General features: G+C 38.9%; 1 protein-coding gene across 1 annotated transcript in view; it reads right to left on the bottom strand.

The window, feature by feature from the left end:
• NBAS (neuroblastoma amplified sequence) overlaps nucleotides 1-22,762 on the bottom strand; it is a 364,123-nt gene that overhangs the window by 79,857 nt on the left and 261,504 nt on the right. Inside the window, exons 42-44 of the mRNA XM_019538135.1 lie at nucleotides 21,124-21,234; nucleotides 15,411-15,661; nucleotides 9,549-9,883 (exon numbers count right to left, since the gene is read on the bottom strand). Of these exons, the coding sequence (XP_019393680.1) occupies nucleotides 9,549-9,883; nucleotides 15,411-15,661; nucleotides 21,124-21,234 (697 nt within the window). The remainder of the gene's footprint in view (nucleotides 1-9,548; nucleotides 9,884-15,410; nucleotides 15,662-21,123; nucleotides 21,235-22,762) is intronic.

The raw sequence follows: 22,762 nt of genomic DNA, 5'->3' as shown, positions 1-22,762 counted from the left end.
GCTGTCTACATCTCGAACAGGAAAGTGGTTGACAAGTTGGGTTCTTAGAGAACATTCAAATCTAGGAGCCAGAATAACATAATGTAGCTATGTTTAGCTACATTTCTTTTGGCAAGTAGCAAGATCCACAAAGTTGGTAAACAGACTGCAGACCGATTATAGGAATCTACTAATCTACCACAAAAATGAAAAAGAAAACAAAAGTAGGTCAATAGGGAGGAAGGAACACATCTTGATCCAAACACTGGACCACAGCTCAGAAGGTCTAAGATATGGGGTCAGTACTTTCCTCTGTTACCATTTCCTTATTTTACAAAAATCATTTAATTTGTGTGACCCAGGAAAATAATTGCTCTATTCTTACCCTCTTTATATACCTGATTCACTTTATATACCTGCAATATCTTAGAAAAGAGTTATAGATGTCACTACAACTGGTGCCACTTAATAGGCCTGTGCGAATAGGGAAGTATTTGATTTAGATTCAGCCGATTCAGAGGACAGTGATTCAATTCGCAGATTCAGACCACTGTTCCAAATCAATTCAGCCAAATCTGCTTCAGAAGATTCAGCTCTGGTTCTGAGAGATTCGGTGATTCAGCCATAGACTATAATGGGGAATCTTGCCTGCCAAGTCCCAAGGAGATAGGTGCAGGGGTTTCTGGGAAACTGCACCTCAAACTGCTGAAAGCAAAACTCATGTCACTTGTGTGTGTTAAGGCAGATTTGGATGAAAACAGCAGGGATGGTAGTTTGTAACTGGGGGCCTTCCTGGTGCTGGTTAGATCTCTACTTGCCCACTTGTTTCTGGGATAACCACCCTCCCCTCTTTTGCTCAGGCAGAAGCAGCTCACAAAAGGGACAGAAAGGCTGCAGACAGAGGCTTACATGCTATTTCTACATCCTCCCTCAGATTGGAAGGGGATTCAGGGAAAGATCACAGTCATTGGCCAGCTACATATGTCAGTCTTGCCCTCCCTGTTCCCCCTCCCTCTTCTTAGTTTCTGCTCCCTTGAAAGACTGCCTTCCAAATTTCCAAATCTTTTCTGAATTGACTTGAAGGCTCTGAGTACACTCAGAGGTTTTTCTTGGTGTCCCAATTCAATTCCAATTTGGTGATTCGGCCTCTGAATTGGGCCAAATCTTCTCCAAATCGAATCAGTAACTGCAGCTTTGCACACCCCTACTATTTAAACAGTGAACATTATTCTAGCATAACAAGGAAAAGTAAATGCATATTTAAGCTGTTCTCTGGTGGTTCTGAGTGAAAACCTAACGGTCCAGTCCAAAAACAGTATTTCCAGGGATATATCTTTTGTCACTTCTAAACCAATGACGGTGGACTCCAAGGTGTACCACAAAGTGTGAGGAGATAAGCAGATAAGCTAAGCAAATGTGTGTAGACTCAGGCCTCTCCCACTCTGGACAATCTACATTTCTTAATTACTGAATTAAGGGATACCTTGAAATTTAAAGACATTTAAGAAAAAAACTTTATCCTTAACTGCCCTTGAGATTGCAAGGAATATAGCTGGCGCGGTCCTAACCTGATCTAAATTACTGGTCTGACGCTGATCTGATAGCGCAAATATGTACAATTTTGAGTTGTCCCCAGTAGCCAATACAAAATGAGGCAAGATAGTGGTTATGCATACCGGACAGGTCTTTGACCTATCTGTTGCTTTAATTCTTTGAGCTGTTTTTTTTAAATTGGTGTCTGAGTTCAATTTCATATTTTTAACAGTCACAGTGAAGTATTATAATGTGCTCTTTAAAACACACTGTTCAGTCATGTGTGTCTATGAGCATATGGAACTATTTCATACACAGGTCCACTAACAGAATGGTTATTTGCCTATGCCAAAGAATTTGGAAGATGAATGACACTTGATACCTCCACATAAGATCCTGTAATTTAATTTATAACCTCATGACCAATTGCTAATCATCACAAAAATGAAACACATCTCTGCCATGGTATGTTATCTGAAAAAAAGAATAATGGCTTCAATTTCTTAAAGATATTTAGAAAAAAAAAGGAACATAGCTATTACAGCTAACTACATCATATAATTCCTTTCATAAATTGATCCAGCTTCATCTTCAAAGCATACAGAGTTTATTTGCCCTACCTCCCATTACTATATGAAGACTAAGTTTCAGAACTATCCTGGAGAATCCAGACAGCAGAGGAAAATGTATCTACAGCAGAAAGCAGGAAATTCACAGATAAAACTGATCTTACAACTGACTAAATGGCGGGCCATAAAGGGACATTTTAGAGCAGCAGATGCAAAACTGTGACCTTCTTTTCTAGACCCTTATGACCTATTAACAGTCTTCAAATAACAAGCTACTTGTATGATGAAACTGGGTCATGACCAATGCATTATTCCAGTCTGCACTGGGTTCCAGTAGGTTTCTGGGTACAATTTAGGGTGCTAGTTTGTCCTAACAGGACCACATGTACCGAAAGCACGACCTTCTCCCTTACATTCTATCCCAATTGCTACAGTGAGACAAGAGTAACTTTCTGACAACACTGGGGTGCCACACTTAAATGGAGAAAACCGGTGGGGGCCCATTCTTAACAGTAATTTCTTAGCTCTTAAATGCCCTCTCTCTAGTGGTCTATCAGAGCTTGGTCTGGTGCTCTGTTTAGGGAGTTTGTTCTATTACATACTGTTTTACTTTAATATTTTTTATCTGTCTTTAGAATGTACCTGTGTATCTGGTTTTTACTGTAAGCCACTCTAAACCTGTTTAGGACTCAAATAAATAAAGGCATGTGAAAGCCATTAACCAAAGACCATATTTTTTCTTCCTTGTATAGTGTAAGTTATAAAGTTCCATCATATTTTTAATCCAAGATCATTTTCTGATACGTCTATCCTGTACCTAGAGTTATCTAATTAGATAACAAGAATAAGGTTAAATTTCCAAAACTCAAACTAGTGGCAAAAAAGGAAGGAAACTAATATCCGAAGGAAAGAAAGAAAGCAACTGATCATGAATACGGGTGAGAATAAAATGTCTAGATTAAAATTTTGCTTGTATATTGAAGCAATATTATGATAGCAATATTATAATAGGCACTTTACTTTAAATTTGGTGCATTCCTGTGCTAAGCCCTGCATATACCTAGAAAAGGCAGCACATTATTTCATTGCAGCTAGCCTGACATCTGTAAAGATTGGGTGCTTTAGTAAGAGGCTTTTTTGGCACTTTTATCTAAAGGCTGATTGAACCAGCTTTAGCTAAAAGCACCAGAAAGCCTAGCTTAAGCACCTGATCTTTAAAGATGTTGCAGAGCTGGGCTGAAGTAACACACTGCTTTGATGATGTTATCACAGTAGTTCTCAACCATTTCAGACTAGAGACACCCCTTGAAAAATGTCAAATTTTAGCTTTTACTTTTAAAAGAACAATTCTTCTGTTGTAACAAACTCAAAGACCACAACAGGTCAGAATGTTTTTAGGACTATGGATACCTATGTGAAAAATCTAGGTTTATCTTGTGAATTACGCTGTAGGCCCTAACAGCACTAGTACTGTGTAGCAACCCCAGAGTATCTGTAAAAGAATCTCAAGGCACTCCAGGGTGCCATGGCATCTTGGTAGAGTAACACCATGTTATCTCCTCAACAGGAGTCAACTTTGCAGGCAACAAGGTCAAATGTATATTGTAAAGCTACCTTTGAACAACAGGACAGATGTTCCCATATGATGTGACAAGTTGGACAGACAATGGAGGTGCTTAAAAGAAGCATGAGACAGAGCCATTTACCAAGAGATGATATCTGAAGTTGCATTTTGAGTACAAATGATCTGGCAGTTCTGGTGGGAAGTCTCTCTTTTTCCGAGGACTGGATACATTCAGACCCACCTAATCATGTGATTTATATGTCACTTTTCTATACTGAAGTTGCAGCTTTCTCCTAGTAATTAACACTCTGTGCCTGTCTTCATTTGTTTTATGTCCTTGGTAATGAAAATGCAGTCAAGTAAAAGACAATTATTTTCAGGGGCTTTTTTGACTGTTTTTGTATTTTGTTTTTCATCAGAGTACTATTTATCCACAAAGATCAGGGCAACGACCTATGAGTTCTGAAACAGATGGTTCTTTGAAGATGCAACATACTAGCAAGGCACAACCAATGAAACAAAAGACTATGTTATCAAGAAAATAATGAAGAAAACCCCCAACAAATTAACTAAAGAGCTTCTTGCAGATTGTCAAGATGGATAAACAGGAAACTATCAAGACCACTGAAAATTTTGATAAGATCATTACTATAATTAAGTCTATAAAATGAGCAATACTTAAAAGCACAATACATCTGCCGGGAGAAAAGGCTACAGGCTCCAACCCCATGCATGAATAGAAGCAACAATTCTGTAGAGCAATTTTAAAACTTGAAACGGGAAAATTGTGTTATAATGAATTATAAGACCAGCTGATGCACAGTGTTCTTTACCATTCTCTCTAGATAGGCCCAATATTATTATATTATTACTTAATATTTTTATTCTGATAGTTCCCATACACTTCAAAGCAAGGTGGTTCATACTGTGCTGAATACTGTACAAATGTCTAATAAATTATAGTCTATCCCAAAATAATTATGGAACACATAGGTTGGAAGAAAGAATTCCATTAGAAGAATGTGATTATTTTATTGTTAATAATGGGGAGCCACAATCTCATAATGAAAGTGGGGAGAAAAAAAAGTCACCTCTGGGGATGGGGTCTTTTTAAATCCTTAAAGGAGAACAATGCAAAACTGTATATAAATAATGAAGACAAAAAGGAAATCTCATGATTATGAGTGAAAATCAGAAGTTAGGGAGCTGTTGAAAAATGATCAGGAAAGCAAAAATCTAGGTGAGAGTAAGTCCAGGTTAAATATAAATATAATGAGTTAACGTATTCATTATAAAACCAGTTCTAACTATGGTATTAGCCCTAGATGAAAAAAGAACAACCAACAATAAAACAAAAAAGAAAAATATCTGTTCTGTGATGGGAGGAAGCCAAAGAATACAGTTACATCACTAGACGATGATCATACAATTTCTATACCATTAGCAATGCAGAAAGATAGTAAAGAACAACCACTAATGCTGGAATTTGAACAATTCTGGATGAAATGCACCAAAGAATTTTTGAGATGGTCAAGAAATTCTAAGAATTAGCGAAAGTCAGCATTAACAGTCTAGGAAAAACTGGAAACATGCCACAGAACTGCAAGAAAGCTAAAGTTGTGCCAATATTTTAAAAGAGAATCCAAAATGATTCATCTTATTGTCACTTATTGTCAAGCTTAACACTGGCAGGCAAAAAAAAAAAAGGATGGTGGATATAAGGTTCTCTTGAAGGGATTTATTATTAATAAGAATTAATATGGATATAGGGCAAATAAATCCTGACAAACTAATGATTTTTCTAATGAGATTACCAATGTGGTTGATGAAAGTAGTAACATTCATTTTGTAAACTTCTTTAAGTCATTTAACTCATTACCTTATAGGTTTTTGATTGAGGAATTAAATTATACACTGTTAGCATGAAATGCATTAAAAAGATTAATCTGGACAAGCAATGGATCTCAAAAAATATTAGTAATTGTATAAATCACTGTTAAAATGCATGTTTGTAGTAGGGTCTTAAGCATCAGGTCTTGGCCCCTTGCTATTTAAGATTTTTACCAAGGCCCTGAAACAACACAATAATTACTGATAACAGTTGCAGAGGACACAGACTGATAAATAGGACGGGAGGGCTCATTAATAGCAGATCACTGATGGGGAGTAATCTGGATCACTTGGTAAGGTAGGAGCAGGTAAACATACATGCTTTAATAAGACAAAAAGTAAAAAGATACCCATCTTTTGGTTTGGAACAAATACTGCAAGCCATATGAAACTCAGCAGGGACTTTAACCCACTAAGTAGAGACTTTCAAAGGATCTTAGGGCTATAATGAATAATCAGCTGAACAGAAACTCCTAATGCAAACTGTTGTCAGAAGTGCTAATATTATCTTCGATGTATAAACAGGGAGGTAGGGAGCTAATACTTCCATTATATTTGGGGCTGAAGGAATCTATAATGGAGTAACATGTCCAGTTAGAGGTCTGTAATTCAAGAAAGACACTAATAATTTGAAGAGGTCAGAGAAGATCCATGAGGATGGCTAAACAATTGTAAAATACACTCCCTATATAGCAAGACGCTCCAGAAGTTAAATCTTAAGAACTTAAAAATCTTCTTGCTTTCATTCTATAAACACTGATATGACAAAGTTTATAAATGAAACTACAATGGCTGGAAGTTGATAGATAAATTCACACTTCAATAAAGAACAATTTTTTAACATTAGATGATTAATCAATGGAGTAATATCACATTCACTGCGGATTTTTGTAGGAGTTCTGGTTATGCTAAGCTGTGGTTAAGCTAATACTCCAAAAAGGAACTTGGGAAGAACAGGCATTTCTGACTGCTGAATGACCTGAAAAGAAATGTAAAAAATGAAAACACACTAATGAAGAAAGCAGCTAATGCAAAAAAAGGAGCATTAGGAGTAAAGAAAAAAAGAATCATGAAGACAGATGCCAAGATAAGAGAAGAACTGAAGATGCCAGGTGTTTGGCTTGGCAAAAGAACAAATTAAAAATGAACATCTTGGCAAACAGATGGATAAACACTGGCGTGGAACTTGGGTATTTCAGGTATAAATATAGGTGCCACAAGGATTGTTTCTTTGTAGTGACCTAGGGGAACATAACTGATACATGCTGTAGCTAGCATTATCCTGTGCAGTTTTACTGAGTTGGGTTTACTGCTAGATAGTACACTTGCCTGCATGTTTAAATGACAATAAATCTCCCCGACTTTTCATGGCTGAACATGAATTTGAGTCATTCTGTCTGTGTTGTACCTAGACTCCGCAAGGCCACTTGCTAGTGCTGGCCTCCTGGAGCGCACAGATCCCCAGCAGCTTAAACACCAAGAACAACAGCAAGCAAGAGGCAACCCATAAACCGCGCACCTCAGGACAACAATTTTAAAATATAAAGTGGTAGTTTTTGAAAAAAGAGATTTTATTATAACTTTCTATTTGCCATATTTTCTTGCATATATCATGCCCCCAAATATGATAAGCACCTTGATCAAATTTGTGGATGACACTAGGATGTGGGGAGAGGTGGGCACGATAGAAGGAGGGACAGGCTCATCTGGTTTTTTTTCCCTTTGATCCTCACCCTATTTCAGTTTCCATCCAGAAACAATTTTGAAAAAAACCAGCTAGAAACAGGAGAAAAGTGATGAACTGTATTTTTGTTTCAAGGCTATGAAATCAGAGAACTGATGTGAATGGGATGTAAGAAACTATTATGTGACTAACAGTGTTCTAAATTTGATATGATTTGATGTGAGGGGTGGACATGGAAGTTATCAACTGTTCTAAAATTCTACAGAATCTAAAGTTGCCTGATCTGAAGTGCGAACCATTTTAATATTGATAAGATCAAAGCAAGGGGAAGAAACAGAATTAAAATGACAAATAGACATTTTCAGAAACTATAACTGAATTTTTCAAAAGGCTTCCACTAGTAAGCTACCTTATAGATGCCATTGCAGGACAGGACTGAATTGGTACAACTGTAAACATGCTTGAAAGTCACTTTCTTCTAACTGCCACAAATTTTAATTCCAAATCCAACAAAAGCAATAAATTAGCTGGCTGGTAATGTACAGGGTAACTTCTACTTTAGAAGCAAGCCTAACAACAGCATCTAGGGCTGTGTCCAGAGGAGCACAGTCATGTGGTACTCAAAATCTCCGCCCAGTCCCATTCAACATGTTTATTAACAATTTGGATGCCGGCTAGACAGCTTCTTGAGCAAGTCTGTAGACGACAAAACTGGGAAGGATTGTGAACACATTGGAAGATGTGACCACAATTTAAAAGGATCCCGACAGATTGGAAAACTGGGCTAGAGTTAACAGGATGAAGTTTGATATGGACAAATGCAAGGTGCTACATCTCAGGAGAAATAATAAAAAGAAAAACAAATACAAATGGGGGACACCTGACTGGGTTGCAGCTCTATGAAAAAGGACTTGGGAGCCTTGGTAGATCACAGCCTTAATATAAGCCTGCAGTGAGATGCAACTACACAAAAAGTAAATGTGGTTTTGGGCTGCATCCTAGAAGCATTAGGTATAAAACATGAGAGGTGATAGTGCCTCTACTTGGTGCTGGTAGGCCTCACCTGGAATACTGTCTGCAGTTCTAGGCTCCACATTTGAAAAAAGGATGTGGAGAAGTTAGAGAGGGTCCAGAGTTGGGTGACAAAGAAGATCAGGGATTGGAAGATAAATCATATGAGGAGAGGCTGAAGGAGCTAGGCATATTCAACTTGCAGAAAAGGTGCTTAAGAGGGGACATGACAGCAGTCTTCAAATACTTGAAGGGCTGCCATAAAGAAGAGGGAAAACACCCTTTTCTCTTGCTCCAGAGGAGAATGCAGATTAATGGCTTGAAGTGGCAGCAAAATAAATTTAAATTGGATATCCGGAAAAAAAACGTCTTCACTGTTAAAACAGTGAGGCAGTGGAACAGACTGCCTAGGGAACCTGTGGACTCTATCACTGGAGGTATTCAAGAAGAGGTTGGACAGGCACTGCTCAGGGATGATCTAGATGTAGCTATGCCTATTGTCTACCACGGGTATTTCCATTATTCTGGGCTTTGTTGGTTGCTCCTGCCTCCCTCCCCAACCCTTTTTCTGCTTTATGTTTTGTTTGAAGCCTTGGGGGCACTGGGCATTGGCTACAGCTAAGGCTGGAGACTTCAACTGGGGTGTGCCTGCTAGAAGCAAAGCTGGAGATTCCTGGCTAAAGGGTCATTTTGCCCCTCCACTCAAGGTCAGACCAATCCCAAATTTGGGCTCAGGAAGGAATTTTCCCTCTGGTCAGATTGGTTTAGGCTATGGGTTTGTTTTTTTTTACCTCCCTCTGTAGTAGGGGTATAGCCCTCCTCTCATGACAACCTAAGCCCAGCCACCAAGTCAAATAAGCGGAATCTGACTATCAGCAGCTAGGCTTCCTTTATGACCCAAGAAATACTGATCATTCCCTTTAGGATGGGAAGGTATGTAGTGAATAGAAGCCCAGAGCAAAATGAGTTTTAGGATTCAGACCAGTGAATGTTATTTCCTCTATTTTTTCAGTAGACCTAACTCATGGAGGTTTTGATGAGCATGGAGGATCAAAACAGAGGTTTTCATACAGAGGTTCAAACTATGAGCACTTTAAGTTAGTATAAAATATAAAACTTCTCTCTATAGTAGTAAATCTCAAAGCAGCAAGCAGGTTTTGTGCTCCTCTGTTTTTTCCTTTAAATACAACTTGTTAATTTAACATTTACTTTGAAAACCTCAATAAAACAAAGGGCATGAGAACAATTCATGAAAATTCCATATAACATCTTATCTAACATCTTAAACTTTTCATTCTTACATAAATGTTATATTTACCTTGGTGACAGCCTTTGAAGAAAAAGTAATTTCATCAATTAAAGCAACCATATCTGCTGAGTTGAGTCTGTCAAAGTACTTTGAACATATGTCATATGCATGCAGCCACTCAGGTACTGTTTCTGGTGTTTTTTTAATGAGGTGGCAATCACCATTCCAGAAGAGATTTTGTAACCAGGTGGCATATACAGAGCTTGGCGAGAGCATGCTACCATCTTTTTGGGGAATTTTGGGAGCAAGTTTAGAAATGGATAAGATGTTTTGGCTTGTAAGGATAGGCTCCAATGCTCCCAAAGGATCTCCATTTTCATCTGTTAGCTTTTTGTAATCAAGACCTATTGGCAGGAAGAAGAAAAAAAAAGTTATTAAAATCACATTTATTTAACAATGGGGAGAATAACTGGCATTTACTGTGGAAGGCAAAAATTATTGAAAAGAGCATCAAACAGAAGTAACAGCTCCATCTCATTTCTAGGCAAGATTCATTTCAAATTAGTATTGACGAATATTGACAGAATAGGATGGAGAAAGGGCTGATGCTGCCTGCATAATCTGATACAAAATTTCACCTCAGTGAGGACAGTCTTAAATTTTCACTGGCACTAAAATACTTACTTTTAAAATGTGCATATTCATATACAGTACAGAAAAACTTCCACAGTGTATATACACTTTCATTTACAGCAACAAATACACCTCCATTTATGTATTATAAAACGTAAACCTCCCCCTTTTTCAGGCTCTTTTACGGTGGGAAAAATGTGTTTTCTCACTGTGAGACAACTCGTATGTCAGTTCTTTCATTGTTATAAAACCCATAATCGTAGCACAAAATAAACAAAGCAAGATCAACCGCAGGTAGGAGATGTACAATGCCAACCCATCAACCTGAAGGTAATATCACAACAGCCTTGTCTTAAGATATGATTTTACAGCCAGGTAATTATTAAGAATTATTTACCTCACTGGGAAAACTTACCTTTGCGTCAATGAAGACAAAGCTTAATGAACATGAAGGAAATTAAAAAAAAAAACCCAAACCCTTCTCTCCCTCATTACAGCATCTGCAGTACAAGATGTTTTATCTTATTCCTACCTAGAGGTGTACCAAGGATTTTTTTGCTCTCAGCAGCAGTGGCAGCCACCAACCTTGCACCCCCTTTAAGTCAGCACCTGGGACTAGTGCCCGACTCACCCACACCTAGCTATGCTACTTTCTCCACTTTTCTAAATATATTTATTCACCTCCTTCACATATACTGCCTTTACTTAGACCCTGATCCTGGGAAGCCTTATATGCATGGTTAGCAGCCTTCAGTAGTCTCAAAGAGCTCAATAAGTTCTAGATTGTAAATTTCTAAGAACAAGGATTTTTTCTTCTTTCTGTAAAGCATTATACATATTTGTTATTGTAGACATAATAATACTAGTAGGCTGTAAAATGGAACAAAACCCCATCACCAGAACATTATGGCCAGAGACTCAAATAGAGAATATCCAGAAAAACATAAAGACTGCTTTTATAACAGTATTCCAGCCATCATATCTGGTTTGTATAATGCACTAGCAACAATCAATAGTTTATATACAAGAAAACAGATTAGAAAATACTATTTACAAAATGGTAAAGTTAAAATGACTGGAACAACTTCAGTTTTTGCAGGTTTCTGACCTTTGAGAACTTGACATTTCAAAACTAATGTTAAAATAAGACTTGACTTTGCATTTAATTTCTCAATTTAAACGCATACACGCATATACTTAAAAAAGATTCCAACTCTAGAATGGTTACATTTCCCACCAAGGGCCAATATAATGACAGAACTGGCTTACTTTACAAGTCTCATATATATCTGGAAATCAAGTACAATTTACTGCTTTTAGGCCCAATTATGCAAATCATTTCATACTTTTTTTTTTTTTTTTTTACTATGAATCAACTGTTTTTATGTTCACATAACTGCAAAAGCAAGAAAAAATGTTCAAACTTTTCAAAAAATCAATTTTGATTTGATTAAAAACATTATATATTTTTTCTGGAAAAAAAGTTATAAACATTAGGGCGAAGTACAGGCAGTCAAAAAGACAGGCTGAATCAGTTTAGAATTTGCAGGTTAGTCTAAACTGCATATATTGGAGTGATAAGCAAGTGAACAGACATTTACTTTTGAATCTGGAAATGCAGCCACACGCCTACAGTTGCTCAGGCCATAAATTGCGGGATGCTAGAGGACATCTCCCTGCTCCACTGGAGCACACAGCTTGGGCCAAGACTAGCTCAACCACACTGTGGGTGGAAGGGGGAGGGAGGGTTTGCAGGGGAAATGCAAACCCCTCCCCAGGCTGTGAGTTAACCTGAACCGGGAAGGGATCTAGGACAGAAGTTCCATAAAATGATTTATCCTAAAACAGTTAAGTCTCATACTACATCCATCCAGGTTTATCTTAAACCAGTTTCAGTCACTTAGAAAGCAGTTTATGTGCACTGAACTTCTGTTGCGTCACAGATTTGAACCAGTTTCCAGTCACTTCTACTGGCTTATGTGTAATTTCTGTCTGTAGCCTAGAAGGAGTGGACAATGCCTCAGCTGCAAGTAGTATTTCTAAATTAAATGCTCCAGTATATATGGATCATTGTAAATAGACCCCAGCTACCTAAAATGTTACTACAGGTACTAAATTAAATGCAGAGTAACTGGCACTACTGTTCAGCAGTGCCGCCGCATGAATTTTAGGTGACACTGATGTGAGTAGACGAATTCTACTGCACATTAGCACTGTTTTTGCCTTTTATGCTAATGTACAGCAGAATGAAGCTACTGAGCATGTGGCATCTCACGTAGACATGCCCTGAGTCATCTTCAGGACACTCTTAAGAAATGAAATGGGGGGATATTACTTCCCGTTTTACAGGCGGGGAACTGAGGGAGAGTGAAATTAGAAACAAAGTGTCAACTATTATGGATGTCTACTCTGAGAGCTGTAGGACTTGATGCTTCAAACTAACATACAAAGCACTACTCCTAACATACAAAAAGCTACCATTTTCTTTGTTTGCAACTGTAAAGGCTCAGCATTCCTGCAAATCAACCCTCAGTACAGGGGTGAGCAAAATGGTGGACCCAGCTGATCTCCCTTTCCTAGCAGTCCCTGCCCACGTCGCTGCAGCCAGTTTGCATGGAGACTGCAGGAGCAGCAGCACTGTGACATTGTGGAGCCAGGGTTTCCATGGAGACCAGTCCCAGCAGTGCTGGCAGGGTGCCCAGCTGTGCAGGGAGCTGCTCTGGGGCCAGGGCTGGGATCTTACAGCGGTGACAATGTGGTCTGAAGACAGAGCAGAGCCATGATCTGCTGCCTGCAAGCCCCTGCCTAAAGCATGTGGGCAGTGGATCACAGCTGTGCCCCTAGCCCATACTGTGACTACAAGATCCCAGCTGCAGAGCAGCTCCCTGACCTGCTGCACTCCCCGCCAATGCTGCTGGACCCAGTCTCCTACTAATATAGCCCAGTAAGCTGTTAGCCTTCTTAGTAGCAAGGGCACACTGCTGCCTCATAGCCATCTTCTTGTCCAGTCTAACCCCCAGGTCTTTTTCTGCAGAGCTGCTGCTTCGCTAGTCAGTCTCCAAGCCATAGTGCTGCATGGGATTCTTCTGTCTTAAGTGCAAGGCTTTGTGCTTGTGTTTGTTGAACCTCATGATATTTCTTTTGCCCATTCCTCCAATGAGTCTAGGTCGCTCTGAATCCTAGCCCTACCCTCCAGTGTATCTACTACACCTTCCAGCTTACTACCATTTGTGAACTTGCTAAAGGTGCGCTCCATCCCATCTTCCAGATTGTTAATGAAGATATTGAACAAAACCAGTCCCAGGACCGAACCCTGGGGCACTCCACTTAATACCAGCTGCCAGCTAGACATTAAGCCATTGATTACTACCCGTTAAGCCCAACAATTCAGCCAGCTATGCAGCTTTCTATCCACCTTACAGTCCCTTCATCCAACCCACACTTCCTCAGCTTGCTTGCAAAGAATGCTGTCAGAGATGGTATCAAACACCTTGCTAAAGTCTAGGTACATTATGTCCAAAGCTTCCCCTGCATCCAGAGCCAGTTATCTCACCACAGAAGGCAATCAGGCTGATCAGGCTTGATTTGTCTTTGGTGAATCCATGCCGACTGTTTCTAATGATCTTCTCTTCCTCCAAGTGCTTAGAAATTGATTCTTTGAGGACCTGCTCCATCATTTTTCTGGGGACTGAAGGTGAGGCTGACTGGTTTGTAGTTCTCTGGATCCTTCTTCTTCCCTTTCTTAAAGATGGGCACTATATTTGTCATTTTCCAGTCATCTGGGACCTCCCCCGATCACCACGAGTTTTCAAAAATACACATGACAACGGGTAGCATGCTAGGCAAAGCAGCCTGGCAGCTCCAAACCAGGCTGTTTAATCCCTGTGGCCCCCAGTCAGCTGCAGAGTTTGGAACTTTGGGTTGCGATCAGTCTCAAAATGAAGTAAAACACCTTTCTCGGGAACAGAACTGGATTCTAACTCCTTGAGTCAGGCCTACAGAGATGACGAAAAGTGAGAAACTGAAAGGTTGGGTCTCAAGGTGGAAAGGAGAATTGGGTTCCCCCTTTGTTCTAGAAACCAAGCCTGGGAGGGCTTCAGGGGACTCAGAGCCCAACAAGGTCACAGAGGTCCAGAGGAAACACCCCGTGGAGGGCACTCTCAAGGCATCCAAAAAAGGAAACACCTGGGAAAAGTCTAGCTTTAGTAACTTAACCTAGCACCCCGTGGGAACTCTGGCAAAGGCAGGGATAATTTTCAGTTCTACAATAATCTATTTCTTTTAACTCTGAAAATTAACTCTTCCTTTTTACAATCCTTGACTCATTAAAACATACTTTTCAACTCCGCAACAAATGTTTAAGCGTACAATAGGCCTCAAAATCCTATATTACACAGTGATCAGGTCCTTTCTGTGCACTAAAACATTCCCCCCCCCAGCTTCATTTTCTGAAACACCCAAAAATTTTCAGTTGAAAATTTCCAATTCAGCTAGAGGAATGCATGTATTATTACAGACCAAAGAGTTTGTTTGGCCAGGTTACAAGCAACTGAAACTAGAAACTTACAATGAGAAGATGTAAGCAATCTTTATAATAGTCAGTGTCACAAGGCTGAGTTATAAGTATAATTACATTAAAAATTGTTAGAAAGGGGAAATCAGTTATAATTTTATCTTTTTCTGTAGAAGCAAAAACTAATTTCAAGTACAAAACATTTTTAAACATCCATTAAGCATATTTTCTTGAAACAGCATGCACCATTATGATATATTATGTAATTACAAGTTTGCAAGGTATACTAATAAACAGAACACACTGTATATAGTTTTGAAAGAAAAAAAAATACACTATATTTGGTTCTGTCTTTAGTGTGGTATTCTAGTAGGGTGTTTTGTTTATTCGTTTTAAAGAATCTATAACCAATATTTCTGCAAAAAAGGAGAAATAAGCTTTAATTATGCAAAGTAACATTTAAATTTTCTGTCTTTTTACAACGTAAAAAAATTAGCATATACTAGACTAGAAATATGAAACCATTGCTCTTAAATATTTTCATTAAGACATTTCATCTTAGCTTGCTGATAAAGACTAATCTAACCTTCCAATAAATTCAAAATAAGGTTAATCTTCCCATAAGGCATAAGACACTTATGAGGTCCCCGTGTCCATCAGATATGCTCGTAACAGGATACCTAACAATTGTAAACTACAGAACATGCCCCTGCTGATGGTTACAACACTGAATACATTTGCAAAGTAAATACAATATAAAGCATAAAGCCAAAAAATTCTCTTACCTGGTGCAACTACCTTGAATTTTTTCAGAAGCCGTATGTGTGTTTCAGGTTTAATAGCATGCTTTACAAATTCAGAACAACCACAGTTTTCAAGCAGAGTAAAGTAATAGAGCAACCGCTGGTGATCGATGCCTTCAACACTTGGGTAAACATATTTGGCCATATGTTCAAATAAGGCTTCAGGACTTGTTTTCAAAGTTTCAAAGAGACTAAGACCTTGTGCTCTCTCTTCTATTTCTGTTGTAGACAGGCTGTGTTTAAAAGACAATGTCAAATATTAAAAGCTGGATGCTTAGTAGCCCTCTAATACACATTACATTTATGCCATGATTAGTGTATTACTTGTGCACCCAAATTAAGGCACCATAAAATGGAAAACCAGCAACAAAAATGTTCTACCTACAAAAATGTTTGTAAACAGTTTGTTTACATAAAGTATAGAACATTTTTATGGCTGGTTGTATAATTCCTTAAACTGAACATGTGGCAATTCCAGCCCCAGGGCTGACACTGTGCTGATTGCCAACTCCAGCGCTAGGACTGCACTGGGGCTTAAACCAGCCTCGGTGTAGTCTGGGGGAATACCCAACTACCATCTGATTGTTGGCTCTGGGTCTGGACCTATCACATGTTCAATTTAAGGTGCCATACACTGGGGATCAGATCCCACAGAACCTTTAAATGAACAAGTGCCAGGGGCCTTAAGGTAAAAAATGCTTCTTGCATTTATATGTATGGGAGGCAATACCATTTTTTCCATCCACCCTCACATAGAAACGTTCATTTTTGTGAGAATTCTGTAAGAGTGAATAGTGAATATTATTTCCTGTACTTAAGTATACAGAGTAAAAAAAAAAAAATGGTCACGAACATGTAAGAAATCCTTTGATACTTCACATTCCTTCAAAAAGGAAAAGGACTATTAAAAATGCTTTTTAAACATTCATTTTAAGTATAGGCCGTCATATTAGTCGCACCAGAAATCCTCAGACTTCTACCTTCTAGGAGTGGATTTATTCCACTGACATAAGTGAAGGTATAAATTAGATTTAAGTCATCACTTGCATGATAATTAACTCTTTTAATGGATTTCTTATTCTCTTGCAGAAAAGTAGATCATCACTGAACAAATCTGTAGGTTTTTTTTAATTTTTACAATTGTAAGAAAATTAAGCTTTTACAATTTAAGACATTTTAATAGCTTCTCATATTATGAAGCACTATTTTTAAACAGCGAAAGCATTTATTATCTGCAACGTAAATGAATTACTGAAAGGCAATGCTAAAATGTTTTCCAAGAGATTTACTATCTTCCTATCACCCATAGTAGACTACAGGTTTGAGGATTACTGATGGACTGACTGAGCAAAATCAGAGCAGTACAGTCCAACTCTACATATAATCACTTAAAGCCCTTAATAAACATAATATTACTGATTAAAACTGAATTTATTAATAACAGCTGCCCATTTTCACATTTTAAAATGCATTTTTTTTTGTATACTGTCTCTGTAGAAACAGTATGAAGGAAAATATCAGATGATTTTCCTTTTATAGGCACTACAAAAATAATCTTTCAGCAGGAAAATGAGGCCATAAATTTATTGTAATAATAGTTTCTACATTTGGTACATACCTGACAATAAAAATGTTTATAGCAGTATTATCCACTTTGTTACTACAAAGCTGCGCTAACTCTACAGTGCTGGGGGTAGGGGAGTACTTTTGACAAGAAAGTGAGCCATTACTTATAAAGGAGAGTTAGTCTCTGTATAAAGTATTCTATATATAAAGTTTACAGTCATTTTCCTGTAGCCACAGTAGTCTGTTTGCACAGTTGGGCCCACAATGAAACTTGCTTAAATCTGCAGTTTGTTTAATTATGTTGTCAAGACAGATATGTGAATAAGTTCACTGACATGATAAATACTAAAACTTCCTGCTCCTTAAATTATCATGTGCCTACACATTTTATAGATTTGTGTAATCAAGCCCCCTTCTCAGTAGCTACTATAGAAAGGACAAGTTTTCTTTCCCTTTAGAACTTCAAAGATAATTTTAATGTAGGTAATCACCACAAAGTCTAATTAAAAGCACAACAGAACGCCATATGATTATTTGCCATCAATTAATCAAAGGAACGATTACTAGAGCAGCATGTGTAAAGTATGTGAGCATTTTAAGATTCGGTCCAGGAACTGGCTTATACAAATAATGCATGTTGGAGTACTTCTTAGAATAAACTTGCCTTCATTTCAACATTAACAAACAATACTATATGCATTATTAATACCATAATCCCCAAATTGAAATATACTGCAATAGCCACATGCTGTCAATCATCCTTAAAATGAGATTATGGTACAACAAAAGCTTGTTCTTGGGTGTCTTACGGTATTATACATCAAATTAAGATAAATTGTTGCATTTCATTTGGAAAAAGGACCTTATTTTATATTTTGCTGACTGCAGCCTCCTATGAATTCTAATTTGCAGATGACAGAATGAAGAAAATGGTAGAAGCTGCAGCAAAAAACTTAAATTCTGGCCCTAGTGAAGCCACTGGGGGTCTCTTCATTCACCTCAGTGGATCTACATTTTCATCCTGAGGGTCATATCAAATTCCACCTGCTGGGTACCTAACTGAAATATATTGATGATCCTACTTCTCCCTCATCAAAAAAGATTTTAAAAACCCCCATGTTTTGTGACTTACTCTTAAAACTAAGATGAGGGCATGTTAGAAAAATGGATGTGCTAATGTTTTCCAGTAGAGGTGCACCATACCTCGGTTTGATATTGGATCGGTACCAATATAAAGAATATTTGCTGCATCGGATACTGGCCCAAAGGGCCAATAATTTGGCCAATAAACGTCCGTGCTGCATGCAACCGCAGCATAGGACGCAGCAAAGCTGGCAGCATGGAGAGCTGCCTCTAGCTGGTAAATTAGAAGAGGAAGGTGGAGGGAAGGGGTGTCAGGGGGTAGATCAATGCTCCTGCAGTGAGGGAGAGGGGGAGGAAGGAGGCACTACCTATGAAAGGCAGGAGCACAGGACGGAGGCGCAGCTCGTGGAGGGAGGCAGCTCCCACTGCTGCTTGCACCCTGGGAGGGTGGGGCGGGGGGTGCCCCTGGATCTGCACAGGGTGGGCTAGAGCCAGTGCAGTGCAGGGCCCTTCTCAATAGGTTTGGGCTTGACAACAGGCACCACTGGGAGCGGCTGCAGTCATCCCAAATTTTGCTGTAGCTCTGCTCCCAGCCGTGCGCTACCAAGCACAACCCAGCTCCATGTCCCACCTCCACCCACATGCTGGAAAAGCCAAGACGGTGCCAGGTGGCTGGCAGCAGTGCGGCGCTGGGAGCGGAGCTGCAGTGAAATGTGGGGCAGCTGTGGCCCCCTTCCCAGCACCCACTCTGAGCCCACCACTGCTGAGAAGAGCCCCATGCAGTGCCAGCTCCAGCTTGCCCACCTGGCCAGCGTAGACCTGGGGGTCACACCCCCCACCCGCCCTCTCCAGGTGCAAGCAGTGGCAGGAGTTACTCCCCACAGAAACTGTGCCTCCATCCCATGCCCCCACCGCCTGACCACTACTCTCTCACCGCAGGTGGTGTTGATCTGCCCCCCCTCCCTTCCACCACAACAGACTTACCACCTGGAGGCAGCTGTATCAGATTGGTATCGGCCGATATGCCTCCTTAAATATTGGCTAATTGGTATTGGCCCCAAAAATCTGCATCAGTGCACCCCTGTTCCGGGTATTATACGTGGGTGGAAAAGGATTGTATTTAAGCATCTAACAGGGAAAGCAGGTTCTTCTCTTTTAATGTGTAATTTTTTTTAACCATTAAATACATTTAATAAGCTTGTAACTTAAGCTTCTCTCTCTCAGGCTTTGAGAGAGAGAAAATCAGAATGGTACTTCATCCTCAGAATCTAGGTGCCTCTCTATGTTGTCTCGTACTTAATGAAACCTTTCTGAACTGTAATTAACAAGTGCTGTTAGAAGAGGCACAGCACTACTAAAAGCTATGGCTGCTTACACATTTACAATATAAAGCTAATATTTTTTAAACTTGAAACAAGCTTGGCTGTGACTGTCATAAGAGCAGATCAGAGTGCTCCTTTTTTGCTCTTTAATTCAATTTACACTTGGCACATCTACACATTTATTAATTTGCTTCAGGTAATGGGAATTAAATTTAGTACCTCTATTGTGAAGTACTAGAAAAATGAGCGTTAGCCTATTTTAAAGAGTATTAGTGATAGAGCACTTTTTGTGAGGATTGAATGCACATTAATGTGCATTAGCCTATTTTAAAGTGCATGTGTAGACGTGCCCACTGAGATCCTGAAATAATGTCACTGGCCAGAATCCTCCTCTGTGCAGCAAGAGAAAAAAGCTGCTTTCCTTTTTTTATGATAGCCTTTCAAGTATTTGAAGACTGCTATCATGTCCCCTCTTAAATACATTTTCCATGAGCTGAACATGTTCCTTCAGCTTCTTCTCATGTGACTTGGCTTCCAAGCCCTTGATCATCTTTGTCACCCGCCTCTGGACCTTCTCTAACTTCTCAATCTCCTTCTTTAAATGCAAATCCCAGCACAGCACAAAATACTCTAGATGTGGCCTAACCAGTGCTGAGCAGACAGGCACTGTTGCCTCCCATGTCTTGTACCTAATGCTTCTATTGATGCAGCCCAAAACTGCATTCACCTTTTGTGAGGCTGCATCACACCGCATTCGTTTTAAACTGACATTAATACTGCACCAGTAGGCTAGTTATATTTAGTAGCATTCGATACATATAAACATTAGCAACATAAACACTGATAATACATTTTCTTGTACTTGTTATTATATGCTTTTTTCTACTGTTAGCAATGGATGTAGTAACCAATGGACCTTCATGTAATCCTATGGGTTATACCAGGGCTGTCCAATTCCTAAGGCCCTGGGGGCTATATGCTGTGTGGGCTGCGCCAGGCACACCAAACATATACTTCCCTCCCTCCCCGCCCCCCCATAGCACAGTGAACAACCCCAATTTCCCTCTACTAGCCCTGCCCCTGCCCCTTCCTCCCAGCAAGGCCCTGGACTCATGCCAAGCTCCTCAAGCTTATGCACTGCTCTGCTCCCTGGGGCAAAGGCAGGAGATGGCAGCTAGAGGAAGGAGTGGGGAATGTGGACACTCCAGCTGCTATTGTAGCCCGAGCACATTTTAGAACTGCTCTAACACTTTTTTTCAAAATGTGACACATCAAGTAACATCTCAGTCATTAACCAACTGCCATTCACATGAAAGAAAGTATTGGGATGTTGGAAGATTTTAAATCTTAGCTTGAGAAAAAACGCCCTGCATTTTGTGATGGGTGTCATGCCTTACGTAAAAATAAAAGGAACAAACCACCCCCCCACCCCAACTGCATATTGATTCAAAGTCCCCAAAGACTAGTAAAAACAGGAGCGGTGCACCTGCAAGATTCTGGTTCCTTAAAGAGCCTGTTATACCTCTTGGTTTTCTTTTTTCTTTTTTTTAGTTAATTACAGAAGGCCTGATTTTCAATACTCTTTCATTTTAAATGGGCTGTGTGAGAATACAGAAAATTTCAAAGCTAGTAATAAACAACAGCTGCTTCAGTTTGCCATGTTCGCTTGGATGGGAATATACCCCCATGGAACAGAGCTGCAAATGAGTTCAGATGACACTTACCCACTGTCAGTGAACAGAAACTCCAGATGGGTCATATAAACTTCCCAAAGTGGAACACTGTAACGTTGAGCCAAAGAAAGAGCAATCTTGTACACATTTTCTTCTAGGGTTCTTGTTAAGAAAGAGCCAAGGAAAAAAGAGGAAGAACAAAAATCAAAAAATTATTGCATTACCCTGTTGAGAAATAACTCAATGAGGGACACACTTTAGCTAGAAAACGTACAGCTACTTAATGGAACATTTTCCTTCCTCAACTCAGATTAATTTACTTGGCTTAATCCCAGTAAATTCAAAACACAAAAAATATAGCCTTCTTTGACTAGCTATACTCAACAAATAAGATTTTGCACAGATAAATGTACATTACAATATTAGGGAGAAAATTTTCAGAGACAGGTAGATAAGTTTAACATTGTTCCTCGGAAAGTCTCCCTCTTGGTTAATATTTATTTCAGAGTCAAGAAGCTTGTGGTATTTATTGCAGTCTCTTACCAGGCATACAAACATTTAGACCGTTAGTCTTTAGACCAGTAGCCCTCAAACTGAGATGTGGAACACATGGCACTTAAAGCCCTTTTTGGTACTCTTTGAAAATTAAAATAATCTGAGTAATTCATGCTGAGGCTACACCAGAAATACATGGTTATTTACAATCACATTTTGAAAATCAATCAGCAAGTATTTAAGCCATTTAATGTGCCCCACTTTTTCTGTCTCATCTAGTTTCTTAATCAAGATATTGTGTGGTATGAAAACCAATGCCTTACTGATGTGTCAGTATATTATATAAATAAAGCATCCATCAAACTAGTCCATTGTACTAAAAAATTATATCAAGTTAGCATCACAGGATCCATTTTCCATAACTTCATGTTTATTCGTTCTATATTATTTATTTTGACAAATCTTTTTAAATTGAGTTCTATATCAAGTGTCTGGAAACATCTACAAAAATCAACAATACACAATTTCTTCCATCACTATCATGGGTGCCCAGTGCAAGAAAGGGCAAGAAAGAAGGAAAAAACCCTAAATCTATACTGAATACATTTTTAATTTAAATTAAAATCTGCCTGCAGGATAGCCTCTAAATGGAAAACAAATATGCAAGATATAAGTGACACCATTTTGTTTGTAAAGTAGTGCTAGAAAGCAAATTACACGCATTAGCAGAAAGCTGTTTTGTAAACAAGATACCGTCTTTTCTGAGTGTTAGTGTTCCTGCAAACAGTACTTATGGAGTGGTACAAAACATGAGGCATTTTATGATAATTTGAAAATAAGCAAGAAAAAATATGCTCCATAATTATGTTAAATTTGCACGTTATTTCCATTAGTATATGCAGATTAGGGGTCAATTGAGAAGATGAAAGCAAGGGAGCTGTGAACTGAACAACCAATTAATGGAATCTTTGCAATTGCCTAAAAAGGGAACAAACTACGCACTGCGAAATCCAGCTTTTACTAGTACTTCTACTTTGTGTTTTCAATAATCTATATGTACTGTAAAAGGAACTGTCGTAAATTTCTCTTCATATCTAGTTTGCGTAGAGGCAAAGAGGAAAGTAATTAGGCATGCTTCATCCAAAATAAAGAATCCTAAACATTTGCATACTGAACGTATTGCCCCAAATAAGAA

Source organism: Crocodylus porosus, unplaced genomic scaffold, assembly GCF_001723895.1.
Source record: "Crocodylus porosus isolate Cpor-Errol unplaced genomic scaffold, CroPor_comp1, whole genome shotgun sequence".
In the NCBI taxonomy this organism is placed as follows: domain Eukaryota; kingdom Metazoa; phylum Chordata; order Crocodylia; family Crocodylidae; genus Crocodylus; species Crocodylus porosus.
This window is presented reverse-complemented; position numbering and strand designations above follow the sequence as displayed.